The sequence below is a fragment of the Entelurus aequoreus genome, linkage group LG08 (genome assembly GCF_033978785.1).
Source record: "Entelurus aequoreus isolate RoL-2023_Sb linkage group LG08, RoL_Eaeq_v1.1, whole genome shotgun sequence".
NCBI classification, from domain to species: Eukaryota; Metazoa; Chordata; class Actinopteri; order Syngnathiformes; family Syngnathidae; genus Entelurus; species Entelurus aequoreus.
The window spans coordinates 24,279,148-24,297,550 of NC_084738.1; the positions used below are offsets into that span (position 1 = coordinate 24,279,148).

Consider the following 18,403-nt stretch of genomic DNA (forward strand, 5'->3'; position numbering starts at 1 on the left):
AACCGAACAGGAAGTAGGAACAAAATAAGAGCGAAAAACAGGAAGTAAAACCCAAAACACAGGAAAAACACCCAAAAACAAGACATGACCTGCCGTTCCAGGTCATTACAATTACACATTAGCTGCTTGGTTGTAACCTGCAACTTAGTTGTGGTTTTCATTACTACATTTGTAGATGGTGACATCACCATGTAGAATCCCCAATGCTAATCAGTAGCAAATTTTATGGCAAAGTCAAAGTAAATTAGCATCGAGCCAGAGAATTTTGGAATAGTGGATCATTACGCTACATTTGTGCGTCTCCTATTGGGCTTTGTTAAGATGCAAAATTGCAACATTACCTAGAACAAGGGGTACCCAAGCTTTTTGCTTTAAAGGGTTTAGGTGAAAATGTGCCAATGAGCAATGGCCCAAACACATGAATTTCGAGCATGCAGCTGCACAATAACTTGAGTAGTTTAATCCATACCGCCTTTTTTCAAGGTAGTTAAGATCATTACATTCCATGGATGGCAACTTGTTAGCCTTGCAGACAAGCCATCAATGATTGTGTGAGTTTAAAAGAGGATGAATATGTATTTGGGAAGCCACCCTTTGGCGGGCCGAATGAAACCATTGGGCGAATTTGGCCCACGGGTCCCACTTTGGGCACCCCTGACCTAGAGGCAGTTTGACTGAGTTCGCTCTGAGTGCTGCTTAAGTGCTTATTTCCCTGCCAAGTGTTTGAGCCGGTGACGAGCGCAGGTACAACAAAAGATACCAAATGTGTTACCCATGTGTTAAGTTATTTGCATATAATGTATTAATCTGCTCTTTCAAAGATAATGTCTTCAGAGAGGTATTCATTTAACTATATAGATATTATTGGGTTTTGTATTGGTGTAAGATTTTAGTTGTCACTATGCTGCAGCACATTTATACACCATTGTACTCAAACTATTCAACATACTGTTATGTTGCTACTTTTCTGAGTGTTGCTCAAACAAAATAATCAAAAAGAGGATGCCACTACAAATAAGAGCAACCAAAAAGAGCATCCATGTGATTTTACCACTGTAAAAGGAGCACAAAATAATGGAGGCGCATGTTACTAAAGCTAAAGTAAACAATCCCTGTAGTACCGGTCCACAGACATGTGAGCATCTTCCTGATTTAATTGAATATAGGCCAAAAACTTCCGCAAAATGTTAAAAAAAAGAAAGCCTTGAAAGTTTTCCCTCTTATGAGCACTTAATTGGCTTTTAATTTCCAGTATGGTTGCAAAAGGGCCTGCGGTAACAACAGCTAATTAACATCTTTATTTTTGTTCTCTTTGTCACCGTGCTTTCACAGCAGATGGGAATAAAACTGAAACATGGCCCAGAGTTAAGAAGTGCTAAAAACCGGAAATCCCACAGCTGTTTACCTGAGTCTAAACACAGCGTTTCAGGATGACGTCAATAAGTCAGGAGGTCAATGAAATGTGTGGCGACTCTTCCCTTAACAAGCTGTCAAAGTAAAAGTAGGATGGATGCTTAGTGACCTTGTTGTGTTAAGTCGCGGGAGGAATGGTATCCAGTGACTTTTCTCCATCGACTCTCTCAACAACATGTAGGCGATATTAGCCCCGTGGAGAGATTTGTGGCGCTTTTGCCTAATGAAGCAAGATCAAACAAGCTTAATGTGCCTTAGTAGGATGGAGAAGATTGAGATGAAGAGACACAGGTTTGAAAAGTGACTCATCCTCTCTGCTTTCTCATATTTTTTCCTGGAGCTCTGAGAGCCTACGAGCTTCACCAAATTCAGCGCAGGAGAAACTTAATCTGGATTGGTTTTATTAATAGAATTATCCCCTGGGCAAAGTGGAGAAGAGGGAGCGGGCCAAGTCACTTTGAAGTGCTTTAATTAAAACCCGTTCCCTCTTTCTCTGGTTAATTAAGAGCAAAGATGTGCCTTGTGATGTGTGTTGGCTCCACCTTGAGCGAGGTGATACACTCAGTGCCGCAGCAGCAGCGATGTGCAAAAGTGATTTTCCCCCATGTTTTGCTGATCCTTCACAGCTCCAAGGTGCCAGATTGGACCCGATCCCTCAACGTGCCTTTTGATGTGTGTGTTGACGCAATGTAAAGTGTATACAAATGAGCGCGTGTGCTTAAGCTGCGTTTTTCGTTTTCTCCAACATGGGTTTCAGTTCCTGAGGATCTCTCCCTGGAGGAGAGGGATGAGCTATGCAACATCCGGCGCAGGAAGCGGGAGTTGCTCGACGACATCGAGGTGCGTCCTGTTCTTGTTCTTCCTGTAGTTTACTTATTACATTTGACCTCTTTTCCATGAATGGTAATAATAACTATTGTAAAAATAAACATAGGCCTACTCTATTGCTCATAAAATAAGCAAGCACAAATCATAATATATGAACTGCCGGACGTCTGTTGGGATGCATGATGGTTATCTTCTGCCATATCTTTGTAAAGGCAGAATGTGTGATACACCTTGCTTTACTCATACCTAATACATTGGCTAAAAAAACGTCCCTGTCTCTCAGAGGTTGAAGTTCGAGATCGCCGAGGTCATGACAGAAATCGAGCAGCTGACGTGCGTTGGCGAGAGGTACGATGCGACCACTTACTTTTTTGCACAATTTTGTTTGGACTCATTTGCTTGTAAATATCAACACTCCATCACATTTTTAGCACGGTGCATCAATTCGTTAATATAATATCAAATATTTTTTATTATGTAGTTTATCCACAGGCATTATCCTGTGTAATTGTTTTTTAAATCATGTATAGCTACTCATATATTAATAATGACTATACAGTACGGCAGTGGTTCTCAAACTTTTTTTTTCTAAATTTTTCAAGTATACCACCTCAGAAAACACTTGGCTCTCCAAGCACCATCATAATGACTAACATTAAAATACAGTGGCGTAGTAGGCCAAAGTATTCATTAAAACAACACAGAAGTTTTTCTAACCGGACTTCACAATGTATTCCAGTAAGACATCTCAGAGAAACAAGCAGATCGCAATGGGCAGGAAGAAATTCAACATGGACCCTAAAAAGGTACTCTTCTTCTTTTTTGCAAACAAACCTTGTTTTGGTCGAGATTAGATTCCCCTCCTTTTTCTCCCCTGCAGGGCATCCAGTTCCTGCTGGAGAATGACCTCCTTCAGCACACTCCAGAAGACATCGCCCAGTTTCTCTATAAAGGCGAGGGTCTAAACAAGACCGTCATCGGGGACTACCTTGGCGAACGGTAAGCTAGTTCGGCAGCTATTTCATTTACTCAACTACTGTCTGTTATGATATATTGTTTGTTTTTTCGCATCTGAATGTGACCATTGTCGAACGAGTAAAGGCTGCAATTATTGAAGCATGCAGAAAGGTAGCTACAAGTACTTCACAAGAGTCACCTCACTGACTTGATGGTCTCGTTTTCTTCAACTGGGAAAATAAATAAAATCACTTTCAATTAGTTGAAATGCAACCACTAGAGATTACATTTAATTTTAGCTAATAAAAAACTGAGTTGTTTTAGTTTCAATACATGATCATCTTGTACAGTTAGTGGTATTACGGTTTTTGTACAGCCCACTTTTCGTATTATTCGATTTTCAACACAAATCTTTTCCCCAGTTTTTGGATACCGTCTTGGTTATTATCCGGCCAAACAACGCTCATGACAAAAGTCTCCAAAAATCAAACTCGCATGGTGACTAAGTCCTTTGGTTTTTTTGGGGTTTTTTTTGGGTTAACTAAAGTTTTGATGCCGGCAGTTTGATAAAAAGGCGAGAAACACTATTAGGTTAACAAAGGAAGTATGAAAGTGGCGTCTGCGTAGCTGTCCCCACCCGTCCTCCTCCTCTGTTTATTGCTGTCTTTGCCAACAAAAGTCTTCAATAAAAAGGTAAAAGTTTGGATTTTTATCTAACATGTTGTCTTACCTTTTGCTTTGTCCTACTTGTTCATGATTCATATTGCCTTTTATTCGTCATTGTCACATTGGCAAGAAGGCAGCCCCACAAAACCAATCATTGAGCTTGTGGGTAGTGTAAAAGTACAAGCTTCAGCGTGAGCGGCCTTTTTCCACCTGGCGCTAGTGTTTGACTTGTCACCATTCAACAGTGTAACAATATTTTTAGACGTTTTGTCCCCAATTCCCATAAGTGCAGGCGACAAAAACGGCCTTTTAAAAAATAATTACGTCCATGTGTAGAACAGATTACTAACCAAAACCGAAATACCAGTGTAACATATAATACACTCTAGTGTACAACTACCTAACACCAAAATATAAGCAAAAATGCCATCAAATTTGCTGTGTTTGGCTGAATTGTAATCTGACATCAGCTCAGACAAGGAAACATTCTCTACCAGAGTGTGATGACTCAGGCAGGGGGCCTACTCTGATTGTCAAAAAGCTTTATTTACGTACGTAAAACTTGTCACGCTAATTAATTGGGTTTTTGCATGGGGTAAAGAAAGGACTTTTTAATAATAATAAGTTTGACACCCCTGGGTTAAACGATGCAACCAGACAAAAGACAATGTTATCAGTGTACACTACAGCTTGTGTCGCATTATAGATTTACTATACACTCACTCAAAACCATTATTGTCTAAATAGCTGGGACCGCAAGTGAGTACCAAGATAATTGTGTCTAACCAAGCAAGCATGGTGGTAGCAGCGTTATGGTCTAGGTCTGCATGAGTGCTGCCAGCCCTGGGGAGCTGTGGTTAATTGGGGCAATGACTCTTATCGTGGCTGTAGTCTGTGATCGTGAACTTCTAGTTATATCACATATGCATCATCGGCGTTAATATTGTGCATGGTTTTTTGCACTTAATATCCAGTACATTGTGCAGAAAATTTTCGGTTTATTTGGCTGCAGACAACTATGAGCAACAACGTCGTGCATCGCACAGAAAACAAACACCACATTGTAAATATTCAATGTTATTGTATGAAAACTTTGCTTTTAAGACCAAACTCGAGGACAACGCTCTGACAGCCCAACAAACCACAGTGTGTGTGTGTGGCTTTGGGGTTTAGCTGCTTTTCACCAGTCAGACCCATGCACTGATGCCTCCAGGGGCTGCAAACGCTAAGCACCAGCCAGCTGTTTAAACTGCTTCCAGACGCCACCTCTCAGCATTTTGCGTGAATAAATTAGCAATCATGACAGGAATGCTGAGGAAGGGCACAAGGCCCATTTCAACACCGTTGGTTTCTTGCGGAATATCTTCTTGTTTCCGACATCTTTTTTCATTTACCAGGGACGACTTCAACATCAAAGTGCTCCAGGCTTTCGTGGAGTTGCACGAGTTTGCAGACCTCAACCTCGTCCAAGCTCTACGGTCAGCTCATTCAAACAGAAAAAGTTCTAAGCTTAGCATATCCTGATGCTTTATGACGCCAACTGAATCACCCCTTTACTTCCTGTTTTCCTCATAGGCAGTTCCTGTGGAGTTTCCGATTGCCGGGTGAAGCTCAGAAGATCGACCGCATGATGGAAGCCTTTGCTTCGCGCTACTGCCAGTGCAACTCCGGGGTCTTCCAGTCCACAGGTCTGCAGGCTACCTTAAACTACAAGCTGATTATTGTATCTGCTCAAGCAGCCGTTGAATCGAACATGTGACGGTACCCCGCAACAGCATGCACTAAGTGATGGCCCTTTGTGTTTTGAATGCATCAATAACATTCAGCTATAAGAGTTGCGGTAAATAAGGCTCAATAAGGATTAAGTAGATTAAAGTGACTACACATCAGAGCCTTGTGCAGCAGATGAGCACAGCAAGCTACAGACACAGAACATCCATTATTCACAAAGACACAACCTGGCTGAGTGAGAACACAGTCTTGTGACTAACAACAAAAACAAAAGCCTGGTAAATATTTCAGCATGTTTTATAAAAGGAAACAAGATGTTTGTGAGGGCTCGGTCTGGGGGAAAAGTGATGGTATACATTTTCTGTCTCACAAATATGTTTTATAGGGATGTAAGCGCAATATATTTCTTCATGAAATTTTAACTCAAACTATAGTTAAGTTTACTGTCATGTATCAAGAAGTATGTTTTTGTATTTAGAAAATGAAAAGCTACAGACAAATGTAGCGGATTTCAGAGTCGTTATTTAATATTCATAATGAAAAGAACGAATACATTTAGTAAGAAAGATGAAGTACTTTATTGACTATTACAGGCTTTCGTGGGCTGTACTAAATTATGTGGTGGGCCAGATCTGGCCCCCAAGCCTGGAGTTAGACACACTAAGCCTAAATAGTAGGGGTGCTGGAAAAAAAAAATCGATTCACATCCAGATTGTGATTATTATTTATTCCGAATTGATTAATCATTTTTTATGAATCCATTTGATTTTTAAGAATACATTTTTATAATTAAAACATTTTTTTTAGGTAATCTCTGTGCTTAATTGCTGCACTAATAGGGGGAAAAAACTAATAAGGAGTTTTTGTAACCTATTTTGAAAAGATTTTATAATCATTTTACACCAAATAATATATTGGGAGAATCGGTTTAAATCGAGAATCATGTTGGATCGAGAATCAATTGTGAATTGAATCATCACCCCAAGAATCAAAATAGAATCGAATGCTGAGTTGTTGCAAGATTCACATCCCTACTCAATAGTGTATTACGCCCATCCTAATACTGTACCTATGATGACCATGAAAACTTCATTTCTTTCTTATTAGTACTGTATTTGATTCTACGTTAACATACCATACTGGTATAATATAATAATAATATATCTTACGATATTGTGTTTTTAGAAATATAATTTTCTGCCCATACGCTGCATTACAAGGGCTCAAAATATTTGGTAATGTCACGGTTTCATTGTGAACTTTTTTGATGTGGAAATTGGAATTTGTTTTAAGGAAAATCATTAATAGTCAACATACCTAAGTTTAATACCAATCATACATCAATTTTTAGACAAAACCACGCTACATTCTTGTACTCTGCAATGATAGGATGAGGAAAGATGTGTTTTTTACTCAGCATCTGCATCATGTACATGATTTGTACTTCTGTTAGCAATGTGCAATCAGTTCTTGGAAGAAGAAGAATCCCACGAAACCTAAAATATTCCATCCAGGTGGTGATTGCATCTGTGGGTCATTACCCAAACGACTTTTTCATACATCCAAATGCATATTGTGTCCTACTTACAGTAAGACTGTAATGGAGGCTTCTAAGCTCAGAAATGCACATCTGCAATACATCTGAATATTGTAACGCTCTTTTCAGACACTTGCTACGTGTTGTCGTTCGCTATCATCATGCTAAACACTAGCCTGCATAACCCCAACGTCAGAGACAAGCCCCCTGTGGAACGTTTCATCTCTATGAACAGAGGTATCAATGAGGGCGGAGATCTTCCAGAGGAACTTCTCAGGGTGAGGATTTGTTTTGCGAGGAATGTGCCAGTGACCGTGGCCTCTCTTGTCACACCTTTCTGCATAGAAACTAGGCACTTTGTCAAATAAATACTAATCCTCCCCTCTTTTTTCCGCAGAACCTCTACGACAGCATAAAAAATGAGCCATTTAAAATCCCAGAGGACGACGGGAATGATCTGACGCATACGTTTTTCAACCCCGACAGAGAAGGCTGGCTTTTAAAGCTGGGTATGTGCGTCCACAGTCACTCACCCTTCCAGAACTGCGGCGAAGTCACCGTCATGTTAGATGAGCCAGGGCCAGTGCCTCTTGTTTTGCGCGCGGTGAAGCCGTAACAGAGGCTGACAAAACTTGTACCACAATAACTGAAAGCAGATAATTATGCTGGTTAACATTTCTCTTCAAACATCCACACCTTCACAGCACTTAATCAGGGGGAAAGTAAGGCATTAATAAAACACTTGATTCATTTTGTAATTGAATATATACTTAGTTAGTAGGGATGTTCCGATCAGGGTTTTATGCTGCCAATTTTAGTCATCCATGAGTGAGATCGGCCGATACCCATACCAATACCAATCCCATGTATAATATGTACATTTTTAAAACCTTTTATGGTGAGTGCTATTGACAGTGTAACAATATAAACACAATTTCTAAACTATTTTCTTATTATGTTGTACTTTATACAATTGTTTAATCCAAACAAAGTCAATAGCACACAATAATTAAACAACGTCGATCGGAATAAAACTGGACTCACTGGTGACGGTGGCAGAGAAGAGAACTGTGGAAAAATTACTGAGCATCATGGATGATGCCAGTCACCCTCTACATACCATTATCAGTAGCCAGAGGAGCCTGTTCAGTGCTAGTCTTCTTCATCCCAAGTCCAGGACTAATAGACTCAAAAACTCCTTTGTCCCACATGCCATCAGACTGTACAACTCCTCTCTGGGGGAGGGGTGGGGCTGGGGGGGTACTAGGATGACAGGGGATGCAAAACAATAACATATACCCCCATTATTTATTATATACTTTTTAAATTCGATCTCAATTCTGTACACTGCTGATGGAATTTAAATTTTCCTGAGGGAACTCTCCTGAAGGAATCAATAAACATCAAAATTACTATCTACTACTCTTTTAAATATTTTGGTCCTCCTGTGTCCAGGGAATTATTTCCCTGAGTTTGTAAACATGAACAAAAGCAACAACAACAAAAAAATACTTTATAAACTTAGGGCTGTCAAAATTGACAAGTTAACTCATGTGATTAATCACCAAAAATGATCGCATTAATCATGTACACACTTAGATTAATCATGCAATTTACTTTGACCATACAAGCTCTTTTACCTTAACCGTTATACGGTCAGTGATCAAATCAATGCACACGTCAGTACAAAATTAAGTGAGGAGACTCCGACTGGTGTGCTGGCTAGCAAATTTCACTCCAAAATACAGCCTGAAAGAACTTTAGATAAAACTGTTACCAAGTTTTGTGCAGGTAAATGACATGCATTCAAGTAAAACGTTTCAGAAAAATGTTTCTGAAGCTAATTTAAATTATACAATGATCTAAATTCGACAGCCCTAAAAATATCGCCCTAATCACTCTAGTATCGGTTATATACTGATACTACTCTTGCAATCGACACCACCAATTTATGGATCGATCGGCCCTCTTACATGTGGCGGGCTGACTGTGGCAATGCTGACACACCAACAGTTGCGGTTATATTATCTTCTCTAGACCCTTAATAATCTACTTGTTAATTAAATAATTAATTAAATTCTGCCGTAATGCGGTTACATCTTAAATGAACATATTTACTTATTTATTGGTGTTGTTTAAATCTAGCTCAGTGGTTAGCGTAGCTATTAGGATGCCTGCTTCTATAACATGTTCAACATGATAATAATTAACTTAGGGGAGCAGTTCCACACTGTGTATGGAGATACAAAATTAACTGGTAGCTTGTTAACGGGGGCACTAAAAATAAATACATTGTGATCTGCTTTAAAAGGCATTAATCGGCAATGGAGATCAAGTACTTTTTCATGAAAATCAGCAGATACTAATCGGCACACCCCTACTAGTTAGTCAGACACTGCAGGACAATCTTAGTATTTTTGTAAATGCACAGTTTCCCCCAAAAAAGCTCTATCATATTTGCCGGGTATACCTAATTAAGTGGCCAATAAGTGAAGGCTTGAGCGTGTCTCTTTTAGACATAAATCTCCAAAAGAGAATGACAACCACTGTCATTCTGCATTAAGTTCACTCCATAGAAGGCTGGCTATTTTTTTTTACCTTTATTTTACCCAAAAAAGTCCCATTGAGATTAAGAACTTCTTTTTCAAGGGAGTCCTGCACGTTGGCACACCAGTGTGGATGCCACTGGGAGCAAGGTGGGTGAAGCGTCTTGCCTGAGACACATTGGCTGTGATCAGGATGGCAGAAGTAGCTGGCACAGCCGCTCTACCATCCGAGCCACGCCGATCCCAAATTGTTCAAAAAATGCTGCACACACATACAAAAAGGTATTTTATCACCTTTGTTCATCAGACCCCAGAGCCACTCGCTTTTTATAATGCAGCATTTTTTTCCACATAGTAACAAGATGAAAGACGGTGCTAAATTTCGTTTTGAACTAAAGCCAATTTGTACATTCACAAAATATCACTACTCAAGTGTTTAAGTTTGCATAGTAAGGACTTTGCAGTGGAGTCATCTCATAAAGACCCCTTCCGCCCCGCCTGCTACTAATCCAGTTTATCTGTCAGAACATGTAGTCATGCTTTTAGAGAATAGACTTTTGGGAATGTGTGCCCACCGCTGTGTGGAACTGCTCATGTAGAGAAATAATGGAGACCTTCACCCCTTTTTTATTATCCTTCCTCTCTGGTCCTGCCCTGCTGGCCTCACTACCTCCTACCTCTCCATCCCTCTTGTCCCCCCCCCCCACCCCCATCTTCCTCTGCATTCTCTGGCTCTGTGTTTCTGTCCTCTGCACTTGCCAGATCAGCAAGTTATCTCTACTTTTTCCCAGCACTACATTCCATTTTTATTTGAACCCCATCAGAGGGGACGCCGCTTAGTTTAAAGGTCTGGATGAATGAATGACTCTGTTTTCCTGTCAGTATTCCCAATGAGTATGATGAGTGCGTAGCAGGATGAAGCATCCTGCTGTGCTTCTATCATCCAATGACAGGCAGGAGTGCACAGGGCTCAACATTTTAGACTGGTCAACAAAGACCCCCGTTTTTATTGTACTGATTGTATGCCTACATTGTAAAATGCCTGAAAATACCATAGCAAAATTAAACCCACAATGAAACAACATTTAAGTCAAGTACAATAAACCAAAGGCCACTTTACTGTATGGGCGTTGAGTCAGTGAAGCTGTCCACTTATAATCAGGTAATATATATTTTTCCAATAGTCTATTGCAGGGGTCCCCAAACTTTTTGACTTGGGGGCCGCTTGGGTTAAAACAATTTGGTCGGGGGCCGGGCTGTGTGTGTGTATCCATCCATCCATTTTCTACCGCTTGTCCATTTTTGGGGTCGCGGGGGGTGCTGGAGCCTATCGCAGCTGCATTCGGGTATGGGTATATATATATATATATATATATATATATATATATATATATATATATATATATATATATATATATATATATATATATATATATATATATATATATATATAAATACAGTATATTCCTCACGCACTAATTGACTGAAAGAGCGTGCACTTTGCCGATGATGTCACGTTACCGATGGGAAAATGCATTTATAGACAATATGATTTGCCTGAGCGGCTAGGAGACACAGAGAGTAACAAGCAGTAGAAAATGGATTAGAAAGGACAGATTTTAAAAAACAATATTAATAAATAAATAAATAAATAAAAAATTCAACCTGGGGCTTCCCGCGGGCAGGATTTTGGACACTGGCGGGCCGGAACCGTAGTTTGGGAACCCCTGGTCTATTGTCTAAACACAAACTACAACATTAACCTTGTGTTTATTGTTATCTTTATTTTGAAGTACCTTACTTTTATATCTAAGTGTAATATTCAGGAGTTAGTCATTTACACACATAAATTTCCCTTTTACCAAGAAGGATGTAGTTGCGCCCGCGCAGTCGGATAGTTTATACATCAATGATGAAATCTTAACATTGCAACACATGCCAATACGGCCGGGTTAGATTAGTAAAGTGCAATTTTAAATTTCCCGCAAAATATCCTGCTGAAAACGTCTAGGTATGATGACGTCTGCGCGTGACGTCACGGATTGTAGCGGACATTTTGGGACAGCATTGTGGCCAGCTATTAAGTCGTCTGTTTTCATCGCAAAATTCCACAGTATTCTGGACATCTGTGTTGGTGAATCTTTTGCAATTTGTTTAATGAACAATGAAAACAGCAAGGAAGAAAGCCGTAGGTGGGAAGCGGTGTATTATCGGCCGGCTGCAGCAACACAAACACGTAGCCGGTGTTTCATTGTTTACATTCCCGAAATATAACTGTCAAGCTTTACTATTGGCCTGTGGAGAACTCGGACAACAGAGACTCTTACCAGGAGGACTTTGAGTTGGATACGCGCTACCGTGAGTACGCAGCTGCGGCTTCCAAACATTTGATCGCTTGCCCGTACGTGCGTGTCGCTATGGGCATGTCACGTACGTAACTTTGGGGAAATATATGTGCTGTATGAACTTTGCGGAGGTGAACGGTACTTTGGGCTGTGGGATTGAGTGTGTTGTGCGGGTGTTTGATTTGTATTGGCGGGTTATATGGACGGGAGGGGGGAGGTGTTTGTTATGCGGGATTAATTTGTGGCATATTAAATATAAGCCTGGTTGTGTTGTGGCTAATAGAGTATATATATGTCTTGTGTTTATTTACTGTTTTAGTCATTCCCAGCTGAATATCAGGTCCCACCCGCCTCTCACAGCATCTTCCCTATCTGAATCGCTTCCACTGCCCTCTAGTCCTTCACTCTCACTTTCCTCATCCACGAATCTTTCATCCTCGCTCAAATTAATGGGGTAATCGTCGCTTTCTCGGTCCGAATCGCTCTCCCTGCTGGTGGCCATGATTGTAAACAATGTGCAGATGTGAGGAGCTCCACAACCTGTGACGTCACGCTACTTCCGGTATAGGCAAGGCTTTTTTATCAGCGACCAAAAGTTGCGAGCTTTATCGTCGATGTTCTCTACTAAATCCTTTCAGCAAAAATATGGCAATATCGCGAAATGATCAAGTATGACACATAGAATGGACCTGCTATCCCCGTTTAAATAAGAAAATCTCATTTCAGTAGGCCTTTAAATATATAATTACAAACATAAAAAATATTATATTAAAAAATCATAATTTTTTTAATTTAAAAAATTGAATGAAAAATATCAGCAATATTAACTTTTTTAATAATATGAATGCAAAATATGCATATTTAAACTTTGTCAGTGGATTTTTTTTATTTCGCTTTAGCAAGTGAAACTAACACCAGTCTGCAAGCACAACACTTACTTCATAAATATAAAACGTTGATTTTACCATTGCCTGCGGTAGAAAAAATCTGGGTCAAGTGAACATTACGTATTGATTACATCAGTTTAGCGGTGCACAGTCTGTCAGGTCGGCATCAGACATGTTCCATCCAGACTGTGCGTTGCTATAAACCAAAATGTTGTTTTGTATTATGCGGGTTAATTACATCACTCAATATCCACTAATCCAAATAATCTACTTTTATTACACCATGCTGGCAGATGGCGCGATTGTGTGTCTCGATAAAAGAAGTTTCCAGTCATGAAGACAAACGCAACCGGTCACTCTTGCCGCAAAGACTCTGCCAAGGCGATTGTTGGCCAGCAAATAAATAAAATGCATGTGTACATCAGTGATTTTCAGGCTGAAAGGAAACAGGCGTGTGCAGGCCATGCCCCTGATTGAGTCTTTGAATTCAGATGATTACAAGCGGATGTGGCACGTGGAGCATAGGTCTCAAGCAGGTTCACACAGCGTTTTGCTCAACACACACTTCCTCAGTTTCAACTCCTTGTCGTTGTGTTTGTTCTCTGTGCAGGCGGCAGGGTGAAGACGTGGAAGAGGAGGTGGTTTATACTGACGGACAACTGCCTGTATTACTTTGAATACACAACTGTAAGTATGTCTCATATTCCGCAGCATACATTAATCATTTAAAGTTGGTTCCACTGGGGGTCGAACCCAGGACCTTGTGCGTGTAAAGCAGACATGATGACCACTACACTATAGATCCACATTTCTCACTCTTTGTGCCACGTCTGTAAATCCTGATCTGAATGAAAAATATTCCACAAACTACACCCACGGATTAATTAATTGAGTCTTATTTTGATTATGTTGAATCAGCCTTGTGCATTAAAGTGAACACATGCAGGGGATCGAACCCAGGCTCTTGTGTCAATACAGATGTGATGACCACAATACAAGCAGCCTTCCCCCATAATTATCCACATTTGTGACGCTGCGCATTTTGGGGGTTGAACGCAGGACAAGCAGACATGATGACCACGACATCACCGAACCAAGCGTTCCCAATCAGTTGTCATTGGGAAAATAAAATAAAAAATCCACAAAGTCTTCACCTCTTTAACTGAACCCCTCATCCCCTCCCCCCACCGCGCTTTCGACCTACATGAACCTCACGCCAGCAACGAACATGAATCCTCATGGGAAACATCTGCAAACTATACGCACGCCACACATCTGGCCCGGGCTGTGCAAAGTGCCTCCCCCTCCTCTCCGCCCCCCCGACCCGTTAGATGTCACTTCATCCCCAACATTGTGAGAACAACCCCATCCCCCTTATGCACGCGCACACACACACATACTGGTAAACATTTGGAATGGGGACCAAGTTTTTGATCATCACTTGTGGGGACCACCCTTTCTACAGGTTGTAGAGGAATAAAAAAAATTTGGTAAAATGGCCAGTGCCCAGTTAGCTCATACACGTCTTTAAATCTCTGGATTGATGAAGTAATGTGCTGATCATTCTTACTGGGGACCCTGGGGTAAAAAGAGTTAATATGGTTCAAGGGGACCAAATTTAATTAATTTTGCATAATTCACACAAATTTGTACGTGACTACTGAGGACCATTTAAAAAAAAAAAAAAGTTCAAATTAAATATGACATGATCCTCAGAATAAAGCACTACAGCTGTCCTCTTATAGGAAGTTTCAACACATAAATGTTAAAGCAAATCCTGCATCTTCTGTGACATTACTGAAAACTGCTATTTAGCAGTAATGAAGTTGTCTGCAACTCTAACTACCATATATAGAAGGATGGACAATTCTGAATGTGAATCATACTTTAAGGCAGTGGTCCCCAATTATTATTATTATATTTTTTTTTCATAATGAAATACTATCGTGTGTGCTTACGGACTGTATCCCTGCAGACTGTATTGATCTATGTTGATATATAATGTATATATTGTGTTTCTTATGTTGATTTAATTAAAAAATAAAAATCAAATAAAATATTTTTTTATTTTTTTTATTTCTTGCGCGGCCCGGTACCAATCGGTCCGCGGCCCGGTGGTTGGGGACCACTGCTTTAAGGTAATAATATTTAAAGCTTCAAAAAAGCTTGGATCTGACTATCATTTAAAAAGGTTTCCCTTTAAGGGACCTGTTTTTTTGTCCCCATACCGTCAGAGGTCCCCTAAAGGTGACTGTGTAAACAGAGCGATGTCCCCATTAAGTAAGCATTGCCAGAACACACACACACACACACACACTGTACATGCCTGCAAACATTAGTAGACACACACTCTCTCCTCCAGCTGTGAGCAGTCTTCCTCGGGCATTTTCTTTCCCCTTGCAGTGCCCCCTCATTAGTAGCGAAATGACATGAAGGATGTCCCCCCGCCCCTTTACACACACACACACACACACACACACACACACACAAACACACACAAACACGCACACACACGTCTGGCCCTGTAGACATAATGGTTCAATAGCAGGAGTGGCGAGAGCATGGTTACATCTCCCTAAGGTGCTGTCCGCTAAGTGACCAGGTTGAACATCTCACACCTCGGTGGGCAAATACAAGGTGCAGGTTCAAGCATAAGTTTACATTTAATGCATGGTAGATAGTAGTTTGGTGGTATCAGCAAAGTTCAGTCTTTTAGTGGGAGAAACATTGAAGAGGTGTGGAATAAGTAATAGTCCTATTTCACATGAGTGTATATAATGATATCATGTACTGTGGTTGGTAAATTAGTTTGTATAGTGGATTAGGTTTTTTTATGGATGGTTCATAAATGATTGATGATGACTTTTTTTTTAAAAGTAAATGTAATTAAACATTTGTTATATTGTTAAGTAATTGTTTATTTTTTTATGGAGCACCCTGGAGCCCCATTGTTTGTCAATTATATTTACATTTTTGTTATAGTTTTTAGTTTTTAACTAAATTCCTATTTATATTGACTTTTTCTGAGGATTTTCAGAGCACCCAAATGGCAACACCATTAATCAGTTTTGTTTTCTATATTTTATTTAATATTTTTTGTTGTAATTTTTACTTGAATTCAAGTGTTTTATTTAAAAAAAAATTTTTTAGCAATTGTGGCACTATCATTTGTACAGCACATCTTTTTTTTTTATGATTGTAGAGACATTTTTCAAAAAATGACCCTCATTTACAATGGACATACCCTGCCTTCCACCCGAGTGCAGCTGGGGTAGGCTCCAGCACCCCCCTGCGACCCTTGAGAGGGACAAGTGGTGGATTACTTGATTTGATTAGGAAGTTTTTTTTTATATATATATAAAGCAGACATTAACAATAATTTAATATCCATTTAAAAGGTTTACTTCATATAAGATCATTTAAAAAAATAACAGTGGTCTCATCGTTTGCATAGTTGGACACTTTTTTATGGATTGTTCATAGATAATTGACAATAAAAAAAACATTTTAGATATAGCTAATTAAATATTTTTTATTTGTTATGTAATAGTATTATAATGTAAAAATTTTTTTTTTTTTTTTTTTTTTTTTTTTTAACCTATTCATAGTTTTTGATGATTGCTGGCGCAACGCATGGCGACACAGTGGGTAGTGATTGTGCCTCACAATAAGAAGGTCCTGGGTTCGATTCCCGGGCTCGGGGTCTTTCTTTGTGGAGTTTGCATGTTCTCCCCGTGACTGCGTGGGCTTCCTCCCACCTCCAAAGACATGCACCTGGGGATAGGTTGATTGGCAACACTAAATTGTGTGTGAATGTGAGTGTGAATGTTGTCTGTCTATCTGTGTTGGCCCTGCGATGAGGTGGCGACTCATCCAGGGTGTACTCCGCCTTACGCCCGAATGCAGCCGGTGTAGGCTCCAGCCACCCCCGCCACCTCAAAAGGGACAAGCGGTAGAAGAAGGATGGATGTTGGAGCACCCTGATGGCACTATTATTAATCAATTGTAGAGACCTTTTTCAAACAATGACCCCCATTTATAATGGACTTTACCTAAATAAATTTTTGCAAATGTCATAAAACCGACATTAATAGAGGTTTATGTCATATTAATTTATTTTTTTTAACTAATATTCAACTGTGTCATAATTAATTTTGAGACATTTATTGAAAGATGACTGTAAAGTTGTTATATATGTACATGCATGCACATATAAGTGTCTGGTTGATGTTTCTTTCCAGGACAAAGAACCACGTGGGATTATTCCCCTGGAGAACCTCAGTATCCGAGAGGTGGAGGAACCTAGAAAACCTGTAAGCACACACACTTTACACGCATCTTCATATTTGAGTGTGTGTGTTTTTTTCACACTGCGGTGTCTCTCTAGAACTGTTTCGAGCTCTACAACCCCAACCACAAAGGTCAGGTGATCAAGGCCTGCAAAACCGAAGCGGACGGACGAGTGGTGGAGGGCAACCATGTTGTTTACAGGATATCGGCCCCCACGCAAGAGGAGAAGGAGGAATGGATCAAATCCATCAAGTGAGTGGGGCTGTTTGCGTATAGATCCATTTACACTTGAAGGGTGTGTGAGTGTGTGTGTGTGTGTGGGGGCACTTAAGCCACATCCCCACGTGTCAGGTTCTCATGGCTGACCTTGACTGTGAGACACACACTCTTGCACGTAGTGTGTAGGTTAGGAATATCCAACATAAACACACTGCGGAAGGCACGCACACACACACTCACACACACACACACACACACATGCACACTGGTGACCAAACAGGAGTCTGTTTCTCACACTTTCACATAGATAACAAACCAGGGTGCTCTGCTGGATAAGCACACTTCCCTTTGATTACAAACACACAAACACACACACACACACACACACACACACACACACACACACACACACACACACACACACACACACACGCACACACTGTAAGTCCTGTGATTTGCCCTGTATGCCTGCTATAGTTTGGTGCTACTTATAATACAAGTGCAAGGAGGTAATAGGTCAGCACACCTCTCTGCTGCACCTCCACTGGCAAACATGATGAATTCTAATGTCCATAAAGAAAATCCATAGGGAAGTGAATCTTACTACAACTCACGACTCAATTTGATTCTGATTCCTATGACGATTTGATTAAAAATTGATTCTTGATTCAACCCGATTCTCGCAACATGTTATTTGCTAATAAAATTAGAAAAAGGATGAGAATCTTACCTTTGATTCAATTCGATTCTGATTCTTGGGAATTTGAATCGATTCTCGATTCAACACGGTTCTCAATTCAAACTGATTCTCGCAACATGTGTTTTGGTATAAAAAATACAAGGCTGATGTGAATCTTACAACAACTCACAATTTGATCCCAATTCTTTGGGTGATGATGTGATTCAGAATCGATTCTGAAATCAACAGGAGTCTTGATTCAAATAGATTATCGCAATATATTATTTGCTCTGAAAATTAAAATA

The 18,403-nt window shown here is 40.0% G+C and overlaps 1 protein-coding gene and 1 non-coding gene across 2 annotated transcripts in view; one reads left to right on the top strand and one right to left on the bottom strand.

Moving 5' to 3' along the window:
- cyth3a (cytohesin 3a) overlaps positions 1 to 18,403 on the top strand; it is a 61,759-nt gene that overhangs the window by 39,699 nt on the left and 3,657 nt on the right. Inside the window, exons 2-12 of the mRNA XM_062056075.1 lie at positions 2,171 to 2,253; positions 2,525 to 2,589; positions 2,981 to 3,047; positions 3,122 to 3,240; positions 5,262 to 5,342; positions 5,440 to 5,552; positions 7,262 to 7,410; positions 7,530 to 7,641; positions 13,521 to 13,597; positions 17,152 to 17,223; positions 17,298 to 17,452. Coding sequence (XP_061912059.1) covers positions 2,171 to 2,253; positions 2,525 to 2,589; positions 2,981 to 3,047; positions 3,122 to 3,240; positions 5,262 to 5,342; positions 5,440 to 5,552; positions 7,262 to 7,410; positions 7,530 to 7,641; positions 13,521 to 13,597; positions 17,152 to 17,223; positions 17,298 to 17,452 — 1,093 coding nt within the window. The remainder of the gene's footprint in view (positions 1 to 2,170; positions 2,254 to 2,524; positions 2,590 to 2,980; positions 3,048 to 3,121; positions 3,241 to 5,261; positions 5,343 to 5,439; positions 5,553 to 7,261; positions 7,411 to 7,529; positions 7,642 to 13,520; positions 13,598 to 17,151; positions 17,224 to 17,297; positions 17,453 to 18,403) is intronic.
- trnav-uac (transfer RNA valine (anticodon UAC)) lies at positions 13,643 to 13,715 on the bottom strand. The gene has a single exon. It is a non-coding gene; the product is annotated as a tRNA-Val (tRNA).